This window comes from Hippoglossus hippoglossus, chromosome 7 (assembly GCF_009819705.1).
Source record: "Hippoglossus hippoglossus isolate fHipHip1 chromosome 7, fHipHip1.pri, whole genome shotgun sequence".
NCBI classification, from domain to species: Eukaryota; Metazoa; Chordata; class Actinopteri; order Pleuronectiformes; family Pleuronectidae; genus Hippoglossus; species Hippoglossus hippoglossus.
Window position 1 is genome coordinate 15554566 of NC_047157.1, and position 18031 is coordinate 15572596.

Sequence of the window (18031 nt, forward strand, 5' to 3'; positions counted from 1 at the left end):
AGGGAATTGTTAAGTTGTTATAGTAGAAATATAAAAGAAAAAATGAAATGGTGTGATACGCTATGTTATGTCATAAAACATAATTAAAGAAAGTGAAATAAAAAATCCTACAATTTATTTAATTTTTCCATTTAATATGCATCCTCACCCAAATGTAATTTGGCACAATCAGGTAGTTTTCCTGTCGAATAGCTTCACAGAGAGTCGTTTTATCTGAGCCAATCTGAGGTCCGCGCAGGGGAGAGTGCCGCTGTGTCTCCAGGGGTGTGACAGCAGTATGTGGGTCAGAGCTGCTCCCGGGGCCACCAGCCCCCAGGGCCCCCTGCAGGACGGCCACAATAGTAGCCCCAGGGCGGATGCCATAGCTGGGATTCCCACCCGTAACCGGGACGCCTTCGCCCAGTGCACAGACACACTGGCAGCAGCCCTACAATCAATTCATCAATCTCTGAAGGGAGTGGTAAATGCAAAAGGCCACATCAGTCGCCCCCCCACACCTCGCGTTGGAAGGGACAGGGCCACCAGGGCAGACACTGAGGCTGACACCAAAGTGCCAAACTCTCCTCTCAGAAACCAACGAATCATTGGGCCTTATGGAAATCACTTTTGTTGACCTGAGCACAGGGAAACTCAACTGAGAATGTGAAATATGATCAATGTGTTTGATATTACTGTAGTTTCATTTCCACCATGATATTTCCCCTTTTCACAGTTTTAATAAGCGAGAGAAAAAAAAGCCAAGTCAACTTGTGAAAATGTCGTCCAAAGTTCTGCAACATTTTCCACCATTCAAAAGGCGAGTAGATCAGAGCTGATCAGTTCATTAGTGCAGATGACCGCCCGAGAATATTGATACAAAATTGAAAAAGACATTAAGCTGCAAACACTTGCTGAGAGTGCACTTCCTGCAGGCCCTGCAGCAGCTCTCATTAAATCACCAACACTCAGACTCTGGCTCCTCCTGCTGGAGGAGTCCATCATTCACTTGTAGGTACATGTACACACAAAAGGCTTAGTATTCCCCTGTTTGGTGTTTTTTATGATTAGCGAACACATTACATAGATTTAAAAAATCAACATTAGAATAAATTCTCCACAGAAAATCAAGTATGATGTTTGAATAGTCTCGCTGTTATTCAAATTTCTACATAATTCCAAACAAACACCCAACTGTTCAATTCGCTGGCTCTTATTTAGAGAATCAGATTAACAGTCCATCTGTCAGGAGCAGTTGCCTCAGTGAGTCGTCTGCCTTTCACTCGCAGCTCCATGCTCTGGACATTTGACTGCTCTGTGTCCATTCTCTCAAATTAAGCATGTTCTTGCTTTGGGTTCAGAAGTCACTTGACCGTCCTGACAATGTGCCCATTGTGTCAGGCTGCTCCATGCGCATCAAAGAGGTGATTAACCAGTTGACAGGGCTGCGGGCACAATACTGCTCTTTACAGGGGAAACAGTGCAGCCACTCACATCACTGGGTGCTGACTGAGAGAGCAGAGCGTCCACACGCAGCAGCTGACACCACCAAACCAAAATAACTGCACAGTGAAAGTGGACATACATGGTGTTCACACTGGTGCTCATGTAAAAGGTTTAGATCTCAAGTATTTGTTTGGTGATTATATTTATATTCTACTCTACTCTGTTCTATTATATTATATTATATTATATTATTGTTGTTATTATTATATGTTACATTTTTATAGCCGAATTTAAATTCTGCTATAATAAGGCTCAGTGCTGCATAATATAATATAATATAATATAATGATATATATTATATTTATCATTATATATATTATATAATATTATATTATATTTATCTCACTATTATTATTGTTGTTGTTGTTATAATCATTATTATTATATTACACTTTTTTATAGCAGAATGTAAGTTCTGCTCTATTAAGGCTCAGTGCTGCAGCTGGTTAAAAAAAAAATGACGGACCGACGTCTGATTGGTGCATAAATCAAGCTCCTGGCCAATCACACGTCCCGTTCTGGGAGGGGAAACCCAGCATCAAAACAAACTGCCACTTGTTCGTCTTTTCTCAGTTTTACACTTGGCGCGTTTTATCTGCTCTCTTTACTACACTTTTTAGTGAAGATCTCTTCCCTTTGACCTCATGATTTTGGATTTGCTTTTTTCAGAGTCTGGAACCTGAATAGTTTTTGTTTGCAATCTATGTTTCCTTAATTGTTTTTTTTTTACACCCTGCACATGCTCGGCTGTTCGGAAGACAAGCCAGACTTGTGTTTGATATGACATTATATCAGTAAATAGATAAGACACCAACATGAACCAGTGGGGAGTCGTGTTGCTGTGTGTGATGATATCTTGGAGGCTGCAGACTTCATCAACCCAAACCCACGACGGTAGGATGATTGCATAACAGACTATTTGTCCTGTTTAAAGAGATGTTAAACGTATTTCTACGTTAACCCTACTCTACTTAAATCCTTTTTTAAATGATTATGTTTCTGTTTGAATCACCTGCTGGCGGTTGCTCCTCAGTGTTACCTGCATTGATAGATCACATGTAACAGCTAAGATGGTGAGATGCAGCTACATTGGAGAACAGAATAGATGGTATAGAGACTTGTAAATAGAAGAGAACACTTCTGTTCACCCTCATGTCTTCTCTCCTGTGTCTCAGATCACACACTGCCCTCTGTGTTCTTTTCTTTTTAATAATTGGCTGTTATCAAGACTCTTCGCACTTTGTTTACTGTTAGTGGGGAATGGGAGTTTTATTAAATCCCTGGTGGAGGTTAAACTTCCTTGTTTGTAAAACATTTCTGAGAACTACACTGTAAGAAACCACTGCTTTTAAATGATGAAGATAAACCCCGGGGACTTAAAAAGTAGTGTAACACTCTTTTTAGTAAAAATGACAATTAATCATTCACTTTTCAAAAGGGGTTTGAGTGTTTTTTGTTGTTGTTGTTGAGGATTACATGTGTTGTTGTTTTGGATTACATGTGCGTGCATATGTACAATAAATTGTCCCGATAGTCAGAGGTATCAGGCAGTATGTAAGTGCATTAGGATATGAGGGTTGCACTGTGGCGCAGTGGTTGGCACAGCAAGAAGATTTCCAGTTCGAATCCTGGTTCGGTCGATATCTTCCCTTGTGCAGTTTGTATATTCTCCCAGTGTCTGTGTGGGTTTTCTCTGTATTTGTATACCGTGCACTTTTTCAACGGCACATCCATCAGGGGCAATTTGTTCAGTATCTTGACCAAGGACACTTCAGCACACAGGATGGGAAAGACTGGGATCAAACGCAGACCGTCTTGTTAGAGGACGACCCGCTCTACCCACTGAGCCACAGCCAACCTCTGGCCGCCCTCTGGCTTCCCACCGTCCAGAGACATGCAGTTTGGGGCAAGGTTAATTGGAGACGTGTAATTGAACATAGGTTTGAAGGCCACTGACCCAAACATCAGCCCATGACCCTAAAAGGATAAGTGGTACAGATAAAGGATGGATGGATGGATGGATGGATGGATGGATGGATGGATGGATTAGGCTGCTGTCATCTGTCAACATGAAACTCCCATGTTGTGCATAAAAGTCTCAAATAGGGTGAATCAATCTATAACTCAAGAGATTTATACCTCTGCACGTGCCTCGATGAAGACAGAAACTATGACTGTTTATGTGTTTACTGCTGCAGGTGCAACTGTTGCACATAAAGGGCCAGAACCGCAGCTTCTGTTGCTCAGTGCGAGATGGTGTGTATGTCTCCTTCCGTCCACGATATTTCCCTTCCCTCTGCCAGAGCGTCCAGCTCACACTCGGCCCATTGTCTGCTGGTATGATCTCAGCAGCGCAGACCCCTCAGACGCACACACATACGCACATGCACTCACACAGAATCACTGTCTGTCACTGCGTCGCTCCTCACTCACTGGGACACACTGACCACATTTATAGCTTTATCACAATGAGTCACTTTGTCTGTGAGGAGCCTTGTTCCCTCGACCCTTGGCCTCTTCTCCGTCAGCCCCGGGCCTGTAGCTGCTACATGTAGCGAGGTGACCGCCCGCTTGTCTTATTCTGCTTCACATCCAACTCTGCAGCACAGACATCATCAGGGAAGATGCACCAGAGACAGAAATACTGCAGAAAGAATGCAACCCTATCACTCAGACATTCTTCATCCGTTCAGCTTTAAAGGATCAAAGAGGTGGGATACCATGCCCAGTCAAGTGCAGTGTAATTGTCCCACAATCATTCAAGTATATGCTGCAAAGTTCTAATGTATTTTTCAACCACTCCAGCCTGTCATTAGGTTTCCATTAATTTCTCTCTATCATTATGTGATAATGGAGTGTCTGACAAAGAGGTTAGGATTTCACCCCTGTCCATGTGTTTGTTGGTTGGTTTATTCGTTTATAAGCAGGATTACGCAAAAAATGCTGAACGGATTTCCATTAGAACTGTGATATGGATAAAGAAAGAGCACATTAAATGTTGGTTCGGATCCAGATCAGGGGTCAGTTTTGTTTTTCTTTCTTTGACATTGCCGGTAAGGACATTTTTCAACATCTTTGTTTATTTCTCAGATAATGTATGGGTCTTGATGAAATAAATCAGGCATATGAAGGGAACTGATATTTAAGAGTGTGTGAAATTTGGTGCAGATCCAATGTTCACTGAGGAGGATTTGACAACTCAATATATTTTCACAATATGGATGGAAGCAAAAGGTAATTTGACACAGCAGGAAAACATTCAGAAATGTTAAAGACACCAGCACTGTTTATTATTAGGTTAGTTTGGATGCAAAGTACTGTCGCCTGGATTAAAACCACTGTGGTTTTACACGGTCCTTTAACAGGTAGGATACAAGGAAGCGGTAATGTACTGACTCACAGTTTCTTTGTAATCCAGATAAGAGAAGTTCATTCAGGTGTTAAAGCGCATTTCCTTTTCACCAGCTCTTACAGGACAGACTCACGTTTTTTCAGTTCTCTCTAAAAACAATAACAACATGTCCATGAAAGACTTTTTGTTTGCTGAAGTTGTTCCATCTGTAACAAAGAGACCCCTTCTTAAAGTAACTGGAGTGGAAGTGAAGGGGCAAACAACTGATCAAAGTTCCCCCTGAAGCTCAAGTGGTCAAATCCCACTTTGTGTTCCATCCCTCTGAGAACACCAGAGGAAAGTTAGCACTAAAAAGTCTCCTTTGGAAAATGCCCTGATTTGATCTTGGTGTCCAGCAGAAAACTTTGCATTCGGCTGAAAGTTAGTCATCATTTTTACACAGAATAAGGACTGTGCATTTGTCTAAATTCACTTTACTTACATCGAAATCCCCTGAAGAAGAGATTGTCTCAATGTGCATATTGTGTGTATTTGGGGCAGCTGTGGCTCAGTAGGTAGAGAGGGTTGTCCACTAACCAGAAAGGCGATGGTTTGATCCCGGCTCCTCCAGTCTGTATTCCATAGTGTCCTTGGTCAAGATACCTAACCCCAAATTGATCCTGTATGAATTTGTAAAGTGGACTGGGAAAACATTACATAAAATACGATCAATTTACCATTTTAGTATTGTTTTATTACATGATTAAAATATGTGAATCTGTCCTTTAAATCCCCTCCCTATGTGCCAGAGGTGTGTCCAGGTACGCAGAACGGACTGAGCTCCACGGGCTCTCAGGAGAATCAGTACAACCTGATTAAAGACCGGTACAATGGCTGTGAGATCATCATGGGAAACCTGGAGATCACTCAGATTGAGAGTAACTGGGACTTCTCCTTCCTCAAGGTAAACACCATCCTCCCTCATTCCCTTCAGTCACTCTTGATTGTATAAGTTGTGGATGCTGTAGTTTCCTGTTGTATAAGTTGTGGATGCTGTAGTTTCCTGTTGACGTTCTTCATCTTTATCTTCACCCCAGACGATCCGTGAGGTGACCGGCTACATCCTGATCGTCATGAACCACTTTCAGGAGATTCCTTTAGGGCAACTGCGGATCATCAGAGGGAACAGCCTCTATGAAAGACGCTTCGCCCTCTCCGTCCTCGTCAACTACCCCAAGGACGGATCCAGTGGCCTGCGGTTGCTGGGGCTCGCAAATCTGACAGGTGAGCGGGGTTACTGGGAGAAGAGATATCAGGAAAACAGAGTAAGATGCCATATATGCATCTTAGTCCTATGTGTTTTACTGTGATTTGCTCAAGGGGCCCAAGTCAGTGAGAAGACATGTTAACCCAGTAGCTCCAAACAGAGAATATACAGTTATCCTAAACAACAAAATCAAATATACATTTTTGACAGAAAATTCAAATATATCTCACACGTGAAATGGAAAATGAAATGTTTATTTGGGATGAGATGGTTGTGTTTCATATCTTGTAGAGAGAAAGTTAATGAGTTTTAAAAAACGTGTCTTCTATAGTCTTCCAACAAAATGCACTGTGTGAATCTTGAGATGCAGCGGCTGCAGGAGTGGAAAAGAAGATAAATGTAATATCAGTAACACTTTATTACAGCCCACATATACAGTGTAACTGTTTAGTAAATATGGGGTAGGGGAGTTTAGGGAATAAGGGGATAACAGCTGGAAACCTACATTTCTCTGTAAGTGCTTCAAAATTATTGACCTAGTTAATAATTGCAGGGAACATTTTATATTGTTCATGGGCAACAAGATAGGAAAATGGATAGAAAAAAAAACACTTTGGGGGAATTACATTGTAAAAGATTCCTAAATAGCATACACACTAGTTATTATTTATGGCGAAGGCTACGTTGGTGTGGCCAGGGAACAAAACATTAAGCCAAGCCTGGGAATAAGGGTGTTACTGCTTCAGACATATAACACGGACATGTTTATAATGTGATTACTAGGATGGCACTCAGTAGAATGCATACCTCAGCTAAGGCCCAACACTCTACTTATGAAACCACATTTAGTTGCAGGTCCCTCCTCAATACGATTTGTTACTCCCTTATCGCCTGTACCCGCTATTTATATTTCACCCAGCATATGTGCAGAATATTTAGAATGTCTGTTTTGTGTTTATTGCGTCTCTCATGCCTCACCCTGTCTTCACAGAGATTCTGAAGGGAGGAGTGCAGATCATCAACAACAAGTACCTGAGTTATGGCCCCTGGATCTTCTGGCAAGACATCATCAGGAACGGCAGCGCTACTATTGACATCCAGCACAACGGAGAGAGAGGTCATTGTCGGGATGGCCCTGTTTCCCAAATCCCGATTTATCTTTCCAGATTGTCCCTTTTTACATTCTCAGTCTCTTCCCTCTATTTTAGGCCCGTGCCACAAATCTTGTGGCGATTACTGCTGGGGGCCAAATAAGGACCAGTGTCAGATCTGTGAGTGGCCAATTGTTCTGTGTCCTTTCATTCATCTCCCTCGGTCTCTGACTCCTCCTCATCCCTCTCTGAGAAATACGCAGAGACAGGGCGGACGTGCACACACTAGGACATAAAGACACAACCCACACACACACACATCGGTGACCCCTGTTCAAGCCATGTCTCCTGTGTTTCAGTGACTAAGACGGTGTGCGCTCCCCAGTGTAACGGCCGCTGTTTTGGGACGAGCCCCAGGGACTGCTGCCACATAGAGTGTGCAGCGGGATGTAAAGGCCCTCTGGACGTCGACTGTTTTGTAAGTGCTCCGTCTTTGTCTCGCTGCAGGAATGTGCCGATAAAAAAAAGAAAGGGAAAGTCCGTCTTTGCAGACAACAAAGTGTAGTTTTATCAAGGATCTCATTCCAAATGACTTGGTCTCTTTTAAGTCCATTTCCAATCTCATTCCAATCTCCAATCTCATTTGATCAATGTCAAAGGATCCTCCCTTATTACAGGCAGGTGTTGGTATTTATTACATTAGTGTTGTTGTAAAAATCTTTTTCACTTACAGAGTAAGTACAGAACATTATCCAAATGCACCACAGCTTTGTGTTATTTGAGTCCCTCTTATTGCAGCATGCATAGGACCCAAGGTTGAGTTATGAAGCTAAATAAATAACAACTGGATGAAGGTAAATTAAGGCACTCAGTAGAAATCATACAAAAACTCAATAGGATTAAAGACCGTTGAAGAAGAGACACCACACAATCCTGTGGATGTAGACAGTTACGGTCAAACGGTCATCTTTGCTTTTTATGTGCTAGTGATAGATACTTTATTTACCCATAATGTACTTCAATAGTGTGTGTGTGTGTGTGTGTGTGTGTGTGTGTGTGTGCACAGGCATGTCGTAATTTTAACGACTCTGGAGCCTGTGTGCCTCAGTGTCCCCAGACTCTCATCTATAATAACCAGATGTTTCAAATGGAGACCAACCCTAATGCAAAGTACCAGTATGGATCCATCTGTGTCTCTCAGTGCCCCAGTGAGTAGCCCCTGTGTGTTACTGTGCATTTGGACACATGTCGGGCCTTTCTGCCGTTCATCACCGGTGTTTATCTTTTCTTTCTCCTCGAAGCAAATTTTGTGGTGGACGGCAGCTTCTGCGTGAGCGTCTGTCCCCCCCCCAAGATGGAGGTGCAGAGAGAAGGACAGAGGCAGTGTGAGCTCTGCAATGGACTCTGCCCTAAAGGTTAGCTCTAATAAACGCCGTCCATCATCTCACGCTGAGCTTATTTGTCTGTCATCAAAACCAATTATGCTGTCGGCTCGTCCCTGCAGTGTGCAAGGGAACAGGTGCGGAAAACAGACAGACCGTGGACGCCAGCAACATTGACAGCTTCATCAACTGCACCAAGATCCAGGGCAGTCTTCACTTTCTGGTCACAGGGATTCTTGGGTAATTGTCTGGCCTGCAGTCTGAAGAATCTCAGAGCTCAGTGTCGCACACTCAGCAGTTTCATTTTGTGTCTTTATTCTCCACAGAGATGACTTCAAACAGATCCCTCCCTTGGATGCCAAAAAGCTGGAAGTGTTCCGCACCGTCAGAGAGATAACAGGTTGGTGTTGTAACATTTGTTGATCATAAATAATAATAATCTTAAAAATACAAATAATTTATAACACTTTTACCATTCCATCATTTTATGAAGTTTGCTACAACAAAGAAACATAGGGAAACACCATAGGCCGTGTATAAAGAAGGATGAAGTGACAGCTCCCCAAAAGTGAAGCCAAAGCATTTTGGTCGCCCTCTGGTGGCTGGCTGCAGTATAGGTCATAAATCCAGCCTCCTCCGTGTTAGTGGATGGGACATGGATAAGACTAAAACGTCAAAATATACGTAAAATAAACGTTCCTCAAAGATGGTTTCCGTCACGCTGATGTTTTTTCAAGTGACATTTATTTTTTCAGGTTTGATTTGATACTTGGGGGGAAATGTCATGATTGACAGCTGCGATTGGTTCATCTGTGTATTGGTGGAAGTTCAATATCGTGGCTACATCCCCCGATTGTTACTGCGCAAACTCCAAATGACGTCATCGGCTCAAGATGGCAGCGTTCGTATCCGGAATATTTTGGCTTCAATTTTTAATAGTGTGGGGAAGAGGAGACCAAGTGGAGACACGTCGTCCATCTTTATATACAGTCCATGGGATGGACCCAAATACAGAAGTGGCACAGATTAACAGTTCACAGCTTTAATAACAATTAAATAACGTTTATCCAGCTAATGATCTTTGCTTGAATTTGAGAAACTGTACTGTCGGTACCATATCATCCAATATCATGTGTTGATATAATTACTGTGTTTTATATTCAGATATTCTAAACATCCAGTCGTGGCCTAAAGAGCTGAATGATCTGTCGGTTTTTTCGAGTCTCACCACCATTCAAGGGAGGTCGCTCCAAAAGTAAGTGTTGTGTAATGCATTTACTTGACAAAACCATCGGACAAAACAAAAAATCTGAAACAGTGAAACTATGGATAACTTAGAACTTATTAACTAATATCTGTGTGATATTTGTGTTGCGTGTTTCTGCTCTGTACAGTGCACCTTCCAATCTCTCTGCACGTCAAGCCTTCTCAACTGTTTCTCCATCTGAATTTAAAAGTCATTTTATTGTCTGTATTTTCTTTTTCTTCTTTTCTTCCTCCAACCCTCAAACCGAAGGCGTTTCTCTCTGATGGTGATGCGCATCCCCACTCTGACCTCACTGGGTCTGCGCTCCCTCCGCGAGATCAGCGATGGCAGCGTGTACATCAGTCAGAACGTCAAGCTCTGTTACTACCACACTGTCAACTGGACACAGCTGTTCATAGGCCGCAAAGTTCGAGTCGACAACATCATCAACAACAGGCCACTGGCAGAGTGTGGTAAGGCAGAAAAAAAACACTCTATTTGAATTTTTGTTTTGTTAAAACCTAAACAGAACAACCTGCATGTGAGTCATTTAACAACTGGTGACTTCTCTAAATCTCATATAGGCCCATTGTCTTCTCCTTGTATCTTACGCTTGCACCAGAGAGAAATGTGATACATGTTGTTGCACACGCTGCGTGTCCTCACATTGTTCTGTGTGCAGTTGCAGAAGGCCACGTGTGTGACCCGCTGTGTTCAGACTCAGGTTGCTGGGGCCCAGGGCCCGACCAGTGTCTCTCCTGTAGGGACTACAGCCGAGACAGCACATGTGTGGGCAGCTGTCATTTTTTCAAAGGGTCTGTAGATGCAGTATGTGTTCACGTTCTTGTTACTGGTGCTTGTCTGTGTGTTGAATATGTTCCTGTTGCCTGACTGTATTTGAATATCATGTCCACAGAGCTCCAAGGGAATTCGCAGGCCCTGATGGTGAGTGTGTGGCCTGTCACCCAGAATGTAAGCCTCAGCATGGGAAAGACAGCTGCACTGGACCGGTAATAACTTCCTTTAATAATACTGCACTAATACTTCCTTTAGTAATACTCTGCGGTGCCTTCATGTGAACTGTTGTTTACATTTGACTCTTTATTAATTCATAATACTGTGTGTCTGTTGGGGGGGGATTTTACATCTGTACAGTACAGTTTGAATGTATTATGATGTCGATACTGCTTAGACAATAATCATATAACAGTGGTCAATAAAATTAATGAAAGATCATAATCAATAACAGCCAGAGGCAATCACTCATTTTTTATTAGAATCAAACTTTAAATCGTTACTTGTACCACAGAGTAATACATAGTGTATAGTATATATTATTTATTTTTCTCTCTTTCTATGTTAGGGTGCAGATGAGTGTGTGGGATGCGCCAACCTTCGAGATGGTCCTTACTGCATGTCCTCTTGTCCCACTGGAGTAAATGATGGACAGAGGGGTCTGATCTTCAAATACCCCAACAGGGAGGGTCACTGTGAACCATGTCACCACAACTGTACACAGGGGTGAGATTACAGGCAGAGTTTATATATATGCGTTCGTATTTCCACATGTTTCCATCCATGTATGGCTGTTACACATCTATGAATGTTCTCTTCCAGTTGTTCAGGCCCAGGATTAAATGACTGTTTGGAGGCAGGCAGACTGGCAGTTAGCAGGTGAGGGTTGCCCCCTGCTGGTAAATAAAAAAGACTACGCTACGATGTGTGTGATCCCTCCTCAGCTCACTGCTGCCAATCGAATTATTAAGTCCGGCCTCACACGGCCTGCATTTCATAACTTCACAAACTGCACGTGTGAAGCTTTTCATTTTGTAGTTAGTCATACAAATGACAAAAATAAATTGTATCTTCTAAGTTGCTGATAAAGTAAAATTAAGCCATTTTTAAACATTGTCATGTATGTACTCACTAATTGAGAAATTGATTTATCCTGCTAGAGGACCTACACAAAGCAATTGTATGTAACATACTGAAAATGACATAACATGACATGTTACATAAAACCCTTTGTTAAATGCAAAATATCATACCAACCCCCTGCACTTACAGTTATTAGCCTTAAATTCGTGAACTTCCTTAATGCCCACAACAAAATCTGTGTTCTTTCTTTCTAATTGTGAATTTGATTAATTGTATCGATTTTTTCCAAACCATGAAAGTCAGAATCTTTTTCCCACACCATCATCTCTCTCTCTTCTCCACTGTGCAGTGGTCAGATCACAGGTATAGCTTTGGGTGTGCCGGCTGGCTTGATTTTTTGCCTGGTGTTGTTTTTCCTGGGTGTGCTGTACCACCGAGGGCTGGCCATCCGTCGCAAGAGAGCCATGCGGAGGTACCTGGAGAGTGGAGAGGTGAGACTGTGGAGACATCCAAACCCCATGACCTGCATCGGATTTGAGTGAATCATGTGTTGTCCCAAATCATGTGGGGAATAACTGTTTGTTTTTTTGCAGAGCTTTGAACCTCTGGGTCCTGGAGAGAAAGGCACCAAGGTTCATGCCCGTATTTTGAGGCCCTCAGAACTAAAAAAGCTCAAAGCCCTTGGCTCAGGAGTTTTTGGAACAGTGCACAAGGTAGAAATTAATATCAACCTGCCCTTTTTTTAATAAAATTCACAGATCATCCACTAATTTGTATATTTGCTTTAGTTTTAGTCTCTTTTTTATACAAGTTTCAGAGATTCCTGATAATTTATGTGATTGCAACTGCACATTTAATTTGTGTTACAGGGATTTTGGACTCCAGGGGGAGAGACGGTGAAGATCCCAGTGGCCATTAAGACCATCCAGGACAGCTCAGGCCGACAGACCTTCACTGAGATCACCGATGTGAGAATCTGATCCTCTTGCAATAGAGCGCTTACCTCTGCCAAGGTCCCAGTAGTCCCCTTAGTATCAATCAATCCGCACCAAATTTCACACACCCATAGATATCAGTTCCCCAAATGCCTCCAAGCCAGCAACAGGCATCTGATCAGGCAGTGATCTTATATGAATCTGGAAAAAAATGCATGTAGACGAAAAGTGCTCTGGTTGTCATACAAATGCAGTGCAATTGTGGTTTTAAAAAAAAAATCACGATCCATGCATTATTCGCTGGGAAAACAGATCCAAACCAAAACTGAATAACAATAATAATAATAATATCTTTCCATCAAGTTTCATGGAAATTTGTTCTATTGTTGTTGTGTAATCTTGCTTAGAAACAAACAAACCAACCAACAAACAGGGGTGAAACATAACCTCCTTGGCGGAGGTAATAACAGTTAATCTGAAACACAATATTATAGAATGATGAGATGCAGGAGAGAAATGTTTTGATAATAAAATTATACCTATAGTTTATATCTACCTCATCACCTTTTTCTCTGTGTAGCACATGCTGTCAATGGGCAGCCTGGACCACCCCTACATCGTCAGGCTGCTGGGCGTCTGTCCAGGTGCCAGTCTGCAGCTGCTGACCCAGTTCATTCCACAGGGGTCCTTACTGGAGCACATCAGGCAGAACAAGAACAGCCTGGACCCTCAGCGCCTGCTCAACTGGTGTGTGCAGATAGCTAAAGTGAGTGAACCTGCAAATATGGATAAACATGCTGCACTGTTCTTTATGTTGGTTAAACACGAGAGGAGTTTCTGTACGTGCACGCTTCAGCTACCTTTTTATTTTGACTGTCATGAATAAACTGAGTATATTCACAGTATGCATGTTCATGTCTTAGGGTATGTACTACCTGGAGGAACACTGCATGGTCCACAGGAACCTGGCTGCTCGCAACATCCTGCTGAAGAATGACTACCAGGTCCAGATCTCTGACTATGGTGTAGCTGACCTCCTTTATCCTGATGACAAGAAATACGTCTACGCCGACACCAAGGTAGATTTGACTCGTTTATTTCGAGAGGCGCTTTGAATTGCTAAGTCACGATTAAGTGGTTTTCTCCGTCTCTCCGTGTAATGAAATCTGTTTGTCTGGCTTGTCTGCAATTTGTCTCCTAATCCAGACGCCCATAAAATGGATGGCCCTTGAAAGTATCTTGTTCCAGAGATACACTCACCAAAGTGATGTTTGGAGTTATGGTAAGACGCTGCCTGAGTGTGTGCAGCTCTATAAAAGCCTGTACTAGCAAATAAACATTCCCCTGGAAAGATGTGAATTTGGTCAGGGAGAACTGAAATGGGCCGTCTCTCTTCCCGGACAGGGGTGACGGTGTGGGAGATGATGTCATTCGGGGCAGAGCCGTATGCCCCCGTGCAGCCTCAGGAGGTGCCGAGCCTGCTGGAGAAGGGCGAACGTCTGTCCCAGCCGCACATCTGTACCATAGACGTCTACATGGTCATGGTCAAATGTGAGTTTGATAAATAAAACAGTGCACCTGTATGCACACAGTCATGTTCGATGTGGATAATGTGACTTCCTCTCTTAAGGTTGGATGATTGATGAAAACATAAGGCCGACCTTCAAAGAGCTGGCCAGTGATTTTACTCGTATGGCAAGAGACCCTCCTAGATTCCTCGTCATCAAGGTGAGACTGTGGACGAGGAAGTGTCCCGAACCTTTACTGAAATAATAATAGGAATGAGAGCCCGACTGATGTGGACATTTGGGGGCTGATGCTGATATTAGGGAGTAAAATGCTTAGATTTTTATTCATATCGATATAAAATGTTAAAATAATTGAAAATCTTTTCAGCATTGATATGTCCGTGAAAGGCTCGAACAATAATATTGCAATTGTATTTATATATATTGTGATGAGTCAAGTATTTTGCATTTCATTTTCACTGAAAAAATAAAAAGATAAGATGATGATGGATTCTTGCTACCAAACATGTATATTCCGTTTGTGTCTGAACATGGTGTGTAAGCTGTGGCACCACAATGCTTCACATGTAATGGTATCTTATATAGACGGAAGGAGGAGAAGCAGCCTCGTCCGAGATCCATCGCAGAGAATCAGAGCGAGGGCTTCTGGATGCAGATTTGGAAGACCACGATGAGGCGGGATTGGAGGACGGTCTGGCCACGCCTCCTCTTCAGCACTCTCCATCTTGGAGTCTGTCCCGTTCGCGGATTAATTCTTACAGGGTAACGAAATACACATCTCAGGTTTGATAGATGAATAAATACGAGACAGTTAAAACAGTGCATAAATCTGTTTTTCTTCGCTGGTTTGAAGAGTGGAGCGTCTCAGACCGGACCTATTGGATACCTGCCAATGACCCCCAGCCCTGTGGACAGCTTCCGCCAGGTGTGACAGACTCACACACACATAAACACACACACACACACATGCATGCAAACACACACATTCCCACCTGTTGAGACTAATGTTAGCTGATTCTTGCGTTGCACAGGATTTGGCTGCAACACTGTTTTCCCCTAAATCTCCAAATGTGTTTTGTGGACTCTTTTTGGGGTGAACTATCCCTTTAAGAATCAGCCCTATAAATATATTACCTCAGGAAGTGAAACCCCATCTCAAGATTGATTTCTGTGAGCTGTCTCTAAGTCTCTGCTTCCATGTCTCAGCTGTGGTTCCAGAGGTCTCGGCTGAGTTCCGTGCGGACGCTGCCTGACAGGTCAGAGGTCAGGGAGAGCGGCAGAGAGGCCGAGCAGCGTGAGGAAGGTTTGCCCAGCGGGAGTCTTCACAGGGCCCGGTTTGGCTCGGAGAGGGGACATCCTCGTATATCCATCGGCCGGCACAGGAAGCTTTCAACCGCGTCAAGTCCGTCCTCATACAAGGTGTGGACGGCGGAGGAGGAGGAAGAGGTGGACCACTTCGGCTACATCCTGCCTGGCTCACCTGGCACTCCAGAGAGAGGTAAACGTTTATCACTAAAACGAGAGCAAGCTGACTTGTCCTATTATTTGCTTGGTTGTAAAAAAATAATGGCAACATTTCTGAATCTATTGTACATGTAATCAAGGTTTCCTCTTCCTTCTGCACATTTTGTCTCGGCTTACAGTCCCTAGATTCTCTCATTCTGGCCGAAGAAACTTAAAACTGAAGAATAATCTGTCTCTCGTGGTGATAAATCCTTCCCAGGAGTATGAAATCATGAGCAAAGAGTCTCCTCCTTGTTTAACCAGAATTGCCTCATCTCAGACAGCTTCCCCTTCAGAGGCACTTTGCAGCAAAGCCTCACCTTTGCCTTCTCGGACCCTCATGGCTTCGTTATCTGCAGAGCACACGGCAGGCGTGGAAACACTGACACCATTAACAGCTGTGAGGAGGAAGCACGGAGATGAGGGTTATGAGGGAACTGTAGCAGAGCAAAGGGACTCCACAGAGAGAAATCTGCTATGTGGAGATCCTGAGAGAGGGATCAGAGCTGCAGAGGACCAAGAAGAGGCAGCTCAAGTGAGAGGCAGGTACGAATACATGGATATCAGGCGCTCCGACTCCACAGAGGGAGAGGATTCAGCCTGTGAGAGACGTGGGAGTCAAACATCTGCAGAGAAGGCCGCAGTGACACAGGAAACCGACCCAAGTGTGGAGGTGTTGAAAACAGAGCGCGAAGAGGAAGAGGAAGAGGAGAGGTGCCACGACACAAACAAACAACCCCCGCATCAGGAGAATCTGGGCGGTGTGGTCGTGCCCACGCCAGATGCGCTCACAGCTGGAGGAGAAGAGGCGGAGGAGTATGAGGAGATGACCACATTTGGAGTGGTGCCCAGAGGGTGGGAGCAAGCAGACTACCAGAACCTCCCAATGAAGGGGAGAGCTGTTTCTGAGGAGGTGGGTGGCGGCAGGTGTGCAGGGATCGGGGGATACATCAAGGTGTGCGCCGGCATGGGGGAGCCTGGCAGCAACACATCCTTTGACAACCCAGACTACTGGCACAGCAGACTGTTCCTCAAACCAGATGCTGTACGCACCTAATAACGTGAACTGCAGAAACACTTACTTAAACTCCTCTCATGAATCTTGGTACCTTTGTAACATTTTACTGCTTTTTTTTATATCTGAGTCCCACATCCAAGAAGATTTGAAAAATTAAAATAACAAATACAAAATGTGTTCTCATTTCACAGTTTTATGGTGCAGTGAATAAATGTGTATGAACTGTGAACTGGTACAAAATGAGAATTTAAGGTTATATAGGCAAACTTCATGTGCTTCAATGTTACAAGTTGTAACATTGGTAAGATTTATGATAAATACAATTATTTTTGCAAGTATTCAGTCATTTGTGTTTTTGAGTTGTGTAGAGCAGACTTTTACATTTTCTTACAATGTGTTTCAAATGAATAAAACAATGAAATATCACCTTGTCTTGAAAGTGCTCATTCACTCATTTATTTAATAAGAAATTATTTTTATTCCACCTTAAATCATTGAATAACACAAACCAACACAATGCGTTTCTCCAGCTTGAATTCATTGAACGTGACACGGAACAGCAGCAGCAGAAACTGAGATGGAGGCACGTGAACGCATCAGTGACGCACTCGACTACGACTTGGTAAAAGGGAGAATCAAAGCTGATGAGAGAAGCGAGAGGAACTACTGCGTCGTTTTTCCGTTTTCGTTCAAATCCACTTAACAGTCTACTGGTGGGTTCACTACAACATTAAGCCAAGTCCTTTTAAATGATCCTTCACACTTCACACAAGAAAATAATTAATGTGAACTTAATTATGAATGCGTTTCAAACACGCATATTCATAGCTATTTAACAATTATTACCTAGACTTTATTATTTCTATATTTTATCCTGTCTGTGATCTATTTATGCATCTGTCTCCTTTATTTTATCTGCCAAACATTTCTGATTCTTAATAAATAGGATAAAGACAGGAATCAAACATTAGCAGCTCTATTTATTTCAGACTGTCCAAATCCCTTATTCGTGGTGACAGTCTCAGTGGCAGAAGGAGGCTTCTTGTATAATAGCAATTTGAACATTACATAACTATTACTCTTTTCTCATCTATGTAATTTATATTGTTATATTTCTGCAGTAATGTGTGATGTTCAAACTGTGTTTCATTGTTTACCTTCAATTCCTATATTTTTGTTTGTGTTTTGAAAGGCGCTAATATAAATAAAGTTTATTATCATACTTTGAGGGTCATGGTGGAGTTGGATCTTTTATTATTAATATTATTATTATTACATTGGTAGTAGTAGTAGTAGTAGAAGTAGTAGCAGTAGTAGTAGTAGTTGTAGTATTCGTCCATGCATACATGATCTATACAGCTTATACTTT

At 42.7% G+C, this 18031-nt stretch overlaps 1 protein-coding gene across 1 annotated transcript; it reads left to right on the forward strand.

Annotated features, from left to right (window-relative positions):
- Positions 1 to 2045: 2045 nt before the first annotated feature.
- erbb3b (erb-b2 receptor tyrosine kinase 3b) lies at positions 2046 to 16902 on the forward strand. The gene is made up of 28 exons (XM_034589636.1): positions 2046 to 2376; positions 5623 to 5777; positions 5911 to 6097; positions 7072 to 7197; positions 7289 to 7351; positions 7531 to 7649; positions 8238 to 8379; positions 8473 to 8586; positions 8676 to 8793; positions 8880 to 8953; positions 9718 to 9808; positions 10070 to 10272; positions 10482 to 10614; positions 10716 to 10809; positions 11163 to 11320; positions 11417 to 11473; positions 12027 to 12168; positions 12271 to 12390; positions 12547 to 12645; positions 13193 to 13378; positions 13536 to 13691; positions 13819 to 13894; positions 14017 to 14163; positions 14243 to 14340; positions 14727 to 14903; positions 14995 to 15066; positions 15348 to 15639; positions 15785 to 16902. The coding sequence occupies exons 1-28, from the start codon at positions 2298 to 2300 to the stop codon at positions 16699 to 16701; spliced, it is 4395 nt and encodes a 1464-aa protein (XP_034445527.1). The 5' UTR covers positions 2046 to 2297; the 3' UTR covers positions 16702 to 16902.
- Positions 16903 to 18031: the final 1129 nt, after the last annotated feature.

Coding starts and splice junctions, on each gene's coding strand:
- erbb3b (XM_034589636.1), top strand. CDS start 2,298: ATGAACCAGTGGGGAGTCGTGTTGCTGTGTGTGATGATATCTTGGAGG. Junction 9,809..10,069: donor CAAGGGAGGTCGCTCCAAAA/GTAAGTGTTGTG, acceptor CTCAAACCGAAG/GCGTTTCTCTCTGATGGTGA. Junction 13,379..13,535: donor GGTGTGTGCAGATAGCTAAA/GTGAGTGAACCT, acceptor TTCATGTCTTAG/GGTATGTACTACCTGGAGGA.